The sequence below is a fragment of the Epargyreus clarus genome, unplaced genomic scaffold (assembly GCF_041222505.1).
Source record: "Epargyreus clarus isolate Ecla_fem2 unplaced genomic scaffold, WU_Ecla_fem_2.2 ptg000019l, whole genome shotgun sequence".
In the NCBI taxonomy this organism is placed as follows: domain Eukaryota; kingdom Metazoa; phylum Arthropoda; class Insecta; order Lepidoptera; family Hesperiidae; genus Epargyreus; species Epargyreus clarus.
In genome coordinates this window covers 6,445,737-6,458,026 of record NW_027332227.1, presented here as the reverse complement: position 1 = coordinate 6,458,026, position 12,290 = coordinate 6,445,737, and the positions used below count along the sequence as shown (strand labels likewise).

The 12,290-nt window shown below is 35.5% G+C and overlaps 1 protein-coding gene across 1 annotated transcript; it reads right to left on the bottom strand.

Annotated features, from left to right (window-relative positions):
• Positions 1-344: 344 nt before the first annotated feature.
• On the bottom strand, positions 345-9,778 carry LOC140750296 (trypsin delta-like). The gene is made up of 7 exons (XM_073083740.1): positions 9,763-9,778; positions 6,974-7,056; positions 6,081-6,208; positions 5,460-5,622; positions 3,152-3,274; positions 2,192-2,338; positions 345-1,538 (listed from the first exon to the last, which is right to left on the bottom strand). Exons 1-7 carry the CDS (start codon positions 9,776-9,778, stop codon positions 1,317-1,319), a joined length of 882 nt encoding a protein of 293 aa, XP_072939841.1. The 3' UTR covers positions 345-1,316.
• Positions 9,779-12,290: the final 2,512 nt, after the last annotated feature.

Below are 12,290 nucleotides of genomic sequence, written 5' to 3'. Positions count from 1 at the left end.
ATTGTTAATTTATTTACTTATTACATACGTCAATTAAAATCTGATACTCTGACACTCATATGCCGGTTTGCTGTCGACGTCAGTCAGGTCCGGCAACTTCATAGAATTTATTGTGAGTCTACTGATGTCGTTGCCGTGCCGTGCCAAGCGGTACCGTGCCGGTGTCGTCTCATCAAAAAAGAGCCGTTTGTCGGGTTTCATAAAAGAAAGCAAACACTTTAAAGACATATTTATATTTTTATTGAAAAAACTGTACATACACAATTGATTACATGTTCGAAATGGCATGTTATAATCTTATCGCTTATCTATTTCAGGAATAGATATCGTCAGTAAATAAGATAATACCAATGTCATTTTCTAAACCTTTGATCAACTAAATTAAAAAATACCAATCGATACCAGCTACATATGCGTCACGGTTTAATAAAACGTGCTCGCAGATAAATGAGATATTGCAAAGATTATTTGAATGTTTCGCTATTATTCCCGTGACGTTCCATATAGATACGTGCTTCCATTAAAATAGCTTTCTTTCAAAGATTTCAAAGAAAAGTAAAATTCTTTTCATATTAAAATATTTAATCATGAGCGAAAAGTCATATCATGTCACTTTTACTTGAGCTTTCATATGATAATATTATTAAAGTCAATCAGATTACATTTGTACGGCATATGATGTAATTTAGTTGATCTAAGATATAAGAAAATTTAAATGAATGATTGCTTAAAAATACAGTCAACTTTGAAAACAAAATCGATCGAGCAATAAATATTAAACTCATTTACATATAAACCTACTTTATAACATACGAGTCTAACAATAATTAATGTCACTCACAACTGCCCTGAAGGGTCATTAATTATGAATGAAGTCCAACAAAAACTAACAAACTTTAATTAGTTCGCTTAGTTTTAAGGTATGTAACTTGAATTATGAATGAGCCCTAACAAAAGCTAACATATGTACTACATAAATAAATAAACCTTATTTTTTATATATTTTTTTATCATATAGGAGTAGCAATCGAGCATGCAGCATGGACATCTGTAATCAACCCCAGATAGGATTAGATATTCCTACCTGAAGTCGGCCACAGATGCGCCGCTACCCCTGAGGACTAAGCTGGAACGCCTCGGAAAATATGTCTCCCTTACCACACCCTTCAAACCAGATTGCAGCAGCGTTTACACTGCTGTTATGAGGCAAAAATAAGTGCGGCTGTTTTACCTGGGTTAAATTCTGAATAAGCCCTAACAAAAGCTAACTATCTACATATATAAATAACCCTTAAATTAAAATACTAAAACTAAGTCTAGTACTTATTAACAAATAACTGAGTGACGGAGACTAGGACAGTCATGACTAGAACTCCAGGTGTGAACAGAGATGGTGATGCAGACACAGATTGTATCCAGGTGGTGTAGTTGGAGACTCTAGTGTACAGCTCGGGGAAGGAAGATGATCTGCAGTTGTCTGTCACGAACAGAACGCCGGTGAGGGTTCCGTCGCAGACGAGCGCGTTTCCATTGTCGTTCTGAAATATTATTACACCAGATACAGGAGACAGGTTAAAAAAATCCACTATGAATTTTAAAATATGTGAGCTTCGCAACGAAAGCTTTCCGACGTGAAGGGTGAATCGGTGATCTTCCTAGGAGTAAAACGAACACCGAAACGTAACGCTTTCTACGCTCACAGGCCCACATGAGGACTCCCTGTATTATGCCATGGACACACACAACGAGAAATACACAACACCCAGACCCAGAACAGGTATCTGAAATTGATCATTCAGAAATCCGTCTGGTGGGGATCGAACCCAGAACCCTTTGCGCGTCAGAACAGTATGTTATGGTGACCGCTCCGCCACGCGGGTCGTTGAAAGAAAATAATCTTTTAAGAACGCGAGCTCTCAATATTTTAAGTGTAATCGAAGTGAAGTTTTATTTAACGTTTAAGGAACATGGGAAAAGATTATTCTTAACTTCGGAATTTCATAACGTGAGCATATTAGGATGAGTGATAAATATTGTGAAAGGAAATTAAAGACTTTACTTGTTATAATATTTTCGTGACTTCACTTCTTGAGTAGTTATTCTACTCCGAAATTCTTAAATTCTACCTCTAGAATATACCTTTCATTAATCAATATTTCTTAAATACTTAACAACATTTAAATGTACTTACAACACATCCTGAAGAGAGTATATCATAGGACGCTGCGCAAATCATAGTCGGCATAATATTTGGTATCCCGGGTTGGCTGTTGTACAACGATGTGCATAGGTTCTGATTGTACACGTACTTATTGGCAAACCTTAGTTCAGTGCTGGCCTAAAAGATAATCATGATTAAATGTGTTGTTAAAAACAACATTCAGATATACACTCTGATATGGCTGACATTAACGAATAAAAAAAATGGCTAATCAACCATATTGTTTTTATTATAGAAGTAGCACACGACCATACAGTCAAGCTAATGGCAGGTAACCACTGCCTATTATATCCGCCCATGGACAGATATAATAGTTCTACTGATAAGTTCTACCTGAAGACGACATAGATTCGTCACCACTACTTAGTATTAAAATGGTCGCCTCAAGTATGTCAGTCTGCATTCCTACACTTTATTATCAACAAATTTCTATGAACGTGAAAAAAAATAAAGTCATGAACACGAAGAACTGAGGTCCTGAGGTATTCCTTTAGGACTATGACATAGGGCTCTTCAAGAGTGGTGTAAAAAGAGCTCTTCTTCAAAGCCGGCGACGCATTGGCAACTCTTCTGGTGTTGCAAATGTCCATAGGCGACGGTGACTGCTGTCCATCAGGTAGCCCGTCTGCCTTATCGTTAGGTTAAATATAAAAAAATGTGAGCCGTCACGGGACGCCTGGCAGATGTGAAACATCGACATTATTTTGTAAAAGTAATATGCAGAAAAGAACATATTGTTTTAGGAACTAAATATGTCATAATGATAAAATAAAATATTACGATTTTTGCGCATGGCGACGCGTCGCCACACCGTACACACTACTGCATATAGACTGTATATATATACCATCGTATAGCGTGGCATGCGTCGCCACGCCAGAAATCGGTTTTACGTGCGGCTATAGATGTTTCACATCAAAAAAAACTTACTGTAGTAACAGGAGTAGTAGCGCCCCATCCAGCCACTTGGCAAAGAGTGAAGTCGGGTGGATTAAAATTAGCAGGTGGGAGTGCAAGAGGCGTCACCGTAGCTGCTAAGAACCTCGCTGCAAGCTGAAATAAAATAACTTATTAACAATATAAACAAGTCAACGTACGAAAATGAAGAACTACTTTCGAAACACGAGATGCGTCAAATCCAGCCTTCTAATAAAAGGGACGCATTAAAACTGGCTCATTTAATCCTAAGCGTAGGAGATCTACGACTTAAAAAAAGACTTCTTTTGTAAAAGTTGTTATTTATTATTATTTATTTATACCCAAGCAAATAAATAGAGCTTTGATATAAAGTTGTACATCTACAACAAACGTCGACAAAAATCCATACCCCGTGACTATTAACTTTCGTGTTTGGGCAATGTCCCATAGTTAAAAATATGAATCAAGTACAACAAAAAACATCAACTTAAGTTTCGTTTAATGACAAATATGTGAAACGCTTCATTTATTCCAAACAATATTTAAATGATGCTCATTTTCATACGCTTGCCACACATACATTCAACCATAATACGATTTACGTAAATGTAGTTCAACATTTTAATCCAATTATAATTTAAATAATTCTCTGAAAGTTTTCTTTCGCATCCGTAAATGGATTTAAATTACGCGATTCTCTCGACAGCAGTTTAAAAGTTGTACCTTCTTTGTTATCCTCCCCAAACAGAATTTCCCAGAGCCACAAGAATGCAGTCATTTCAAATTTAAAAGTTCCAGCTTTAGTCACTAGAGGATAAACTCCCGTATTTTTCCACCCCGACTAAAAGTCCTGCGTTGTTGACAACAACAATGGTCATCGCGTAAAGGGTTTGTGTCCAAGGAATACTTTAATAATTACCGTGTCGTTCGATTTATTTTTGACGTATTACTTTTTAATTCTGATATAATCGCATTTTTTACCATGTCGTATGTTTTACCATTGATATTATGGGTATATTTTATTTAAAAGCGTGTGGTCTCAATTAAGCGTATTCAGTGTTAATGTTGTGTCTATTGAATGTTTGGATTAAGATACTTTTGTACAACAAACACTCAAGTATCATCGACATAGAGATACACCTAAAACTACAATTCCCTGTGGCCCCGTGGGTACCATGGATACGTACATAGACCGATACACAAACACCTAGAGCCAGAACAGAAATCTGATTCATCACTTCAATTTCTTATCCTGACCAGAAATCGAAATCGGAATATTTCGGTATTTTGAGAGTTCGTCATTATACTCGTAGAAATCAAATCAGGATTATTAAAAAAAATATATCCATTTGTACGTCTTTTTATCGGATTTTTCTTCACACAGAAATATCTTGTACTTTTTGTGGTTATATTTCATTATTCGGGATAAAATTATATTATGTGACGTCTTATAAAGTCATTATTTTTACTTAAGTATGGTTTTATTAAAATATCTTCATCGAAATTATGGAATGGAAAATAGAAATAATTTATCGCTCGAAGTTGTCGATCGGCAAACAAAAATGATTCATGCTCATGATTTGTCCATTTAATGGACTTTAGTGATACTAGAAAATTTTCGGCGTTTTTTTCAAACTTTGTATGGAATCAATTGACATTCCTTATCAATATTTCAATTACTAATAGTTAATGGTATGTAAGTTCATAAGCATTTTTATTGTCACTTAGTTATTACCTTTAGCACTTACTCATAACGACACAAGTGTGAACCTTAGGTAAATAATCCGTTACCTATCTAAAAGTCAACAAAAATATAATCGTCTAAAAATAATCGCATTAGTGAAACAAGATAAAATTAATTAAATTGTCTGATAATCATATTTGGAAATATGACTAAAGCCAAAAAATATTTTTTGAAGAGTAATGTTTCGTATATGTACTTTCACTTTTCAGATGTATTTTAGTATTTTTCTATTTGATTAAGTAAATATGTTGTTTTTCATTCATTATTTATCATTAAGAACCCTAAAAAACTAGACATATTTCATTTTTATATTCTTCTTCTAAGGCTATAGTCTACTACTCTAGATTGAGAACTGAATCTACCTAAGTTAATCTAGTTATAATATTATGAGGAATCCCCGCATATCTTCAGAAGGATTTCCCCCTCTGTCACAATAAATAGAATTAACTAATTTTACGCTTAATTACTTTAAAAAATGATTAACTGTACTGCCAAAAAAGATCACGCTGTATCATTAGTTTCTTTTTTAAAAAGTAAAAATCAATTAACAAAATGTATGCTTAACAGAATACTTACGATAATGATAGCGATATCATTTACGAACGCCGGTTCCCCTGTATAGCTGGGATGAATACTGAAGTTGGCGATCCCCCTCACTCTGTCAGCAACGGTATCATTGGTGAGAAAAGACGAGCCCGCGAAGACCCTGTGCTGTGTGGGGTTGATCTGAACGGAAACGCTGGAATCATATTGCTTTGTTTAGTACTTATATATCAATTTATAGATGACGATATGACGATCAGTGAATGTACAAAACATAGTATCAAAGAAATACATCTACTATAAATCATTAAATGAAGTAAAATTTTATGGAGAGGAGATAATCTGATGCTTAATATCGATCACGCATTATCGCAATTTATAGAGGACGTTAAAGAATAAGATCAGTGGATTAAAAAATCAGAGTATGGTAGAAATATTTGTAGTATTAATCATGTAAGGACGGAAGGAAGTTAAATTTTAAGTAGATAAGATATTGTGATGATTAACGTCGCTTAAGCATTACGTCATACGCATGGAGATTTGTAACTTGAATAACCTGACCACTTCTGAAAAAAAACGATTTGACAAGGTTTGTCACGTTTTAAGGAAATGGGAAGTTAGTTTCAAAATATTTTTGGTTGATTTTGAACTTACCCATTGACAGTTTCGAAGAGACAGGACGCAGTGGTCAACACGTGTCCAAGAGTCACTAAAGCACCTCCACATCTGTGTCCCCTCGTAGCTGTCTGCTGAGCAGCGGGGGTATTCTCTTGAAGAGATACCTGGTTGGACAAAGCTTTATTTAAATCGTGTTAGAGCCCTTGGAATCTAATCGTACTGTTATTGCGCATGCAAAATATTTTGGCCCTGGAGATCGGCCATAACCTACCTTATGTTATTCCCTCTAAATTCTAGTTCTCAACATCTCATTGTTCCTTTCACTCTACCTTTAACTGTCAACCCTTAAATGTCTTAAAAAGGGCTGTTGTCAGGTAGAAATAAGTGTGGAGATCGTGTCTTTTACGGTAGAACTATCAAAAAGACCAACGATAAAATATTACTTTTACAGTTAAAACAATTCACTTATGATACGAAAAAGGATCAAAAATCTAGCATAGAAAACCAAAAATACATAGATAGAAAGACAAAGAAAACAGCGAAATACAGTAGGTGGTTGGAATGAGAGGTTGGAAGGTGGTAGAACCCTTTGTGGTTCGACTCCGGCGGCACAACCACCACACCTATTTCTACCTAATAACAGCAGTGTTAGACGCTTCTGTGTTCCGGTTTGAAGGGTGTGGTAAGGGAGACAGACTTTTCCGAGGCGTTCCAGCTTAGTCCCCAGGGGTGGCAGCGCATCTGTGGCTGACCACAGGTAGGAATATCTAATCCTATCTGGGGTTGATTACAGATGTCCATGGGCGGCAGTGGCCACTTACCATCATTTGGACTGCATGCTCGTCTGTTACTCCTATAATAAAAAAGGGTTATTTATGCCACCTGGATATCACTAATAATGTAAATAATTAATACGTAAATATGATTACCGCATATGGAAATTGGTTTTCTGCAGCAATAACCCCATTTGCAATCCTGTTGACATCTCTGTCAAGCGGGATCGCGTTAGCACCTGTCGATAAAAATTTCAATTAAAATCATTCAATTAAAATTGCCTCTCATACGGCAGATCCGGTACTGTTCAAAATTGCTTTCATCATAAGGATGCAACAAAATTTTTATGTTATCGCTATATTTATATAAAATAAAACATATTTTTTAACACCCATGAGCAGCGGGAATTATTTTTTTGAAAAAATAAAATGAGAATCTCTATTTGTAATTTTAAAATAGCCAATGTTAGGCTTATTTTATTATTTTTACGATACCAATGTATAAAAAATCAGCTTATGTTGTTATGCGTTATAAACCAATAAAAAATATATTTTAAAAAACTAAAAAACACGTTTTTATGATAAAATCAACTAAAAAGTGGAAAATAATTTTCAATCTAGGAACCACTTAATGAACAGTAAATAGTATAATTCTGAATAAAGCGTGGGGTGCTCCATTTTTCAGTTTTCGAAAAGCTCCCCACATTTTTCCACAATTATACTATTTACTGTTCCTTAAGTTTAACAGTTATTGAAACTATAAAGCAATTGTTGCAATCTAGTAACGCGTGTTGAAAAGAGGCGTTTTTACGGAACTTACGCAAATTGTTTGATATAAGTTACTTTTTGTCCCATAATTATGTTAGGGATCTAACGTAAAAAGATAAAAATAGGCAGACATACAAGTTCAGGATTTATTTTCATGAAAATCTAGATCTCTTTTTAGATTTAGTTTAAATGTAAGAGTGAGGCTTCGATCAGGTATTATGTAAGACTTAATTTTAGGATTCAAAATGTATGAATGATACTTAATATTTTAGTAAATATAAGTATCGTTGAAATTCAATATAATAACAATCGTTTTTTTCATCCAACTTGTTTAAAAATGTATGAAAAATACTTACATCCAATAAGAGAGATAGCTAGAAAATACAAAAGGCCTCTCATTGTCACTATCAAAGTATACACTATTTTTACAACACAACTGTACACTGTCTGGTCACAAATTTATCGTGGATTAGCATTTATAAATCAAAAAACATACTTTATACGTCGTTCGATATGTTATCGCTTATCTGTCGGATTCTCGTAAATGTACATTCATAATACATAATTATGATAAAATAAAAAATCGATGTGAGTAAGAGCATCACTATTTATTAACTAGAAAATTAATATTTTTGTAACTAATTACGTTTATTTATATATGACGTGTACATTCATTTAGCATGCTACGCTGTGATGCTACGTTAAGTCATGGCGACTTGCGTTGTCGTATCGAAGATATAGCTTGAAGGTTCTAATATCAAAGTAAGCTTGAAGTTTTACTTGCGTTTTACCGACCATAGCATCGTGTTTTTCCCGTTCAGTTGCTGCATCGAGCGTCTAAAGTGACCAAAGTATACACTTTGCAGGGCGTGGTGGTGGAGGTGGCAAGTTTTTTTTTTATAATATAGTAGTAGTAGACGAGCATGCAATCCACCTGATGGTAATTGGCTACTACCGCCCATGGATATCTGCAATCAACCCCAGATACGTTTAGATATTCCTACCTAAGGTCGACCACAGATGCGCCGCTACCCTTGAGGACTAAGCTGGAACGCCTCGGAAAAGTATGTCTCCCTTACCACACCCTTCAAACCAGGACACAGCCGCGCTTAACGCTGCTGTTATAAGGCAGAAATAGTGATGTGATGTGATGGTGGTGCCGCCGGAGTCGAACCACAAAGGGTTCTACCACCTTCGAATCATTTGTTTGTTGTTTGTTTGATTGCATATCTGTTGATACTAGTTATCTAAAGTCAGCTGAATCGTCAATTCCGGATGCTAAGTAGCACGTGTTTTTACCTGTGTGACCGAAGCTAAAAATGGACAAGAAGTATGAGTTCAAAGATTCCATAAAATAAACCATAATATAATGTTCGCATGCCAAGAATATTAATATGGAAAGCAATTATTACGTTTCATGTCCTTTTAAAATTATAAAAGCATTTGAAACAACATTTCATAATAAATAGTGAATTATGAAATGTTTCTTATATTTTAGAATGTCGTCTCACATGGTTCTACGAAAATAATTTGCAACAAAAGGCTATTATATTAAAATTACCTTATATTTCAGGCTAAAATAATGTGTGCACAAGTTTATTTCATTATTATTTTCATAAATAAGTCTACTTTCTATTCGTTAATATTATATGTTATTTAAGGATTAAGGTAGTCAACTTTATATAAATGTAACGCAGCCATTAATCACACCACTGACAACCAAAAACTTTTACACGTTAGAAATATGTAAATGTTGAAAGGCACCGCCCCGGTTGAATTGCTAGTTTTTTTTTTATAATATAGGAGTAGCAGACGAGCATGTAGTCCACCTGATGGTAAGTGGCTACTGCCGCCCATGGACATCCGTAATCAACCCCAGATAGTGATATTCCTACCTGAGTTCAGACACAGATGCGCCGCTACCCCTGATGACTAAGCTGGGACGATACAATTTTTTTACATCTTACTTTTTTTGGGGCGCTTCAAAACAGACGTATTAAAGTTTGGGAATCTCTGTTCTAGACACAGGTTGTTCAGTTTGTTAACCAGTCAGTGCTAAAGTTTTGTTAAGTATCGCTTTGTAAACCTTCGCGTTTTTGGAGTTATCCAAAACACTCGAACAAAGCCACATACTCGCACCTTCGTCCAATAATAATCTGTAGAACACTGAAACTTACCTGAACTTTGGGTCATTTTAGAACTTGGAATAGTTATAACAATGTTATACAAAGTGAGTATGTAATAAAATAATTTTACGATCACAATCGATTACGATTACAATCTGGTTAGCATATGGACTAGCATATGCTAACCAGATTGTCCGACCAGAATTGGAACTGTGCCAACACAACGACACACCACGAGATGTGCAGTGATGGCTTTTACTATAACAATTGAGATGATTGAGGTTTTTTAAGGCATTGAAATGTAATCCGTCGAGGTTTAATTACGAAGGAATCATGGACACACCATTTTTGCTAATAACTGTAGAAGACTTGAAGAGTGGAAGAATTGTTTGGAGAGACAATGAACCCATTCTAGCTCAGTCCTCAAGTTCCTGAGTAATGTTACACAGTTTTGTGTTATTTACATTCGCAAGTGAATTGGGCAAGTATCCTTTAAATAAAAAAAAACAAATGATTACTTACTCATCCGTTTTTCCTTAATGTGCAATATTTCTATGTTTTAACACTTGGTTAAAATTAAACGTTGTTATGCTATGTACAATGATAACATTGAAGTAAGTCTTAATAGTGTTTTACAAATTTATACGACTGTAATGTTCCGTGGCTAGCTGTACTACTACCCATTTGATATACTTAGTGTTGAATGCAAGGAACAAATTATAGGACTTGTGCTCTGTGAACCGTTAAGAAAGAACCATTTATGAGTGCTAGACCGGACTAAGGTGTTAGTAGCGTGATAATTAATTTTGCTTAAGCTGTGACCTATTTAGTATCCCAATGCTGGTTATAGGTACTTTTCCACGACTGGAGCCTGGAACATACTCTATCAGCTATATCAAACATACTCTATCTATGTGGACTGGGGGATTTAGGTGAGGTTCAATGGTATTATTTTAATATAGGAGTAGCAGACGACAATGCAGCCCTACTTATGGTAAGCGGCTACCGACGCTCATCGAAATCGGTAATCAACATCAAATAAGATTGGATTCTTACCAGAGGTCGGCTACAGATGCGCCGCTACCCCTGAAGACTAAGATGGATTGCCTCGGAAAATTCTGTCCCCTTACCATACCCTTCAAATCAGAACACAGCAGCGCTTAACACCGCTGCAATTAAGCAGAATTCTAATAACAGCAGTGTTGACGTTAGTCCTCAGGGGTAGCGGCGCATCTGCGGCCGACCTCAGGTAGGAATATCTAATCCTATCTGGGGTTGATTACAGATGTCCATGGGCGGCAGTAGCCACTTAAGATCACGTAGACTGCATGCTCGTCTGCTACTCCGATATTAAAAAAAAAATAGGCAGAAATCGGAATGGCGGTGGTACCGCTGTAGTCCAACCACAGAAGATTCTACTCGTACCTCCTTCAAAATCCGTTTTATCTGCGTCGAATGTTTTCGACCCGCCCATAACGCCTGACAAAGATTAACAGTCGTTATATGGTGACAGGTGGGACCCACGGCTTAACGTGCTCTGCGGAAACACGCAAGCGCGTATGAAATTTAACGACCAAACGTGCGAAGATTATTTTATATATATATTTTACTTTTTAAGGAGACTCTTTAATAAAGGAATATTTTGTATTTTAAATAGAGACACAAGATATTTTTTGGGCTACCCTAATATATAAAATGTTCTAATGTTCCAAAACATTGGCATGGAATGGATTCGTCTGTCGGCGAGAAAAAGGTCCTCTAAAGTATTGTAATATTTTTCTCTTAAGTATTGTAATGTATTAAGGGATGGTTTGGAATAATGGTTTGAAAATAGTATCTTTTTGTCGGCGGAAAAACAGTTCCTTTTGCTTCCAACGTAAGAAAATATCGCTTAACACCCTTTCCGCTTTTCACAAACGATGAGACAAATGGCTTATCCCGAACTGCTGTTGCTTAACTGCCAATATTTAGTAATTGCCACGAGTATTATTCAAGATATGGCTGATTAATTAACTGGGGAATGAAGCCTTTGTTGTAGGAAATTAATCCCATTCTTTCGCGCGGCGGGGAGGTAATAATAATATAAATGTATTTCGGTTGGCACAACTGGTGAATGGCCTGGATTGTTTGTGTGTGAGTAAGGTAGGAATATGTTTATGAAAATAGCTTTGTCATTTACAGATTAACGCTCGTTATTTAAAAATAATCTTATCCCATTGTTACCTGCCAAAGTTAAAATTATGTCAGATTTTGCATACCTACATAAAGTGTTAAATTTCAAGCCTATGATTAAATAATTTTGTGGTAATAACGTGAAAACCAAAAGTTGGACATCATTAAGAAATACATATATGGAAAATATACAGGAAATCATTGATATTAAGGGCTAAAACCTAAAATCCTTCAATTACATTTCAAAGAAGCGACATTCTTGCTTAATGTCTAAATGTCACAAAAAATCTTTTTATTTATACTACTAGTATTATTTACTATTTTAACTTTTATTGAGCTTTCCCCATTTTGATATAATTAAGGAAAACACAGTTATAATAAGTGTTGCCGATTTCAGACATAAACAT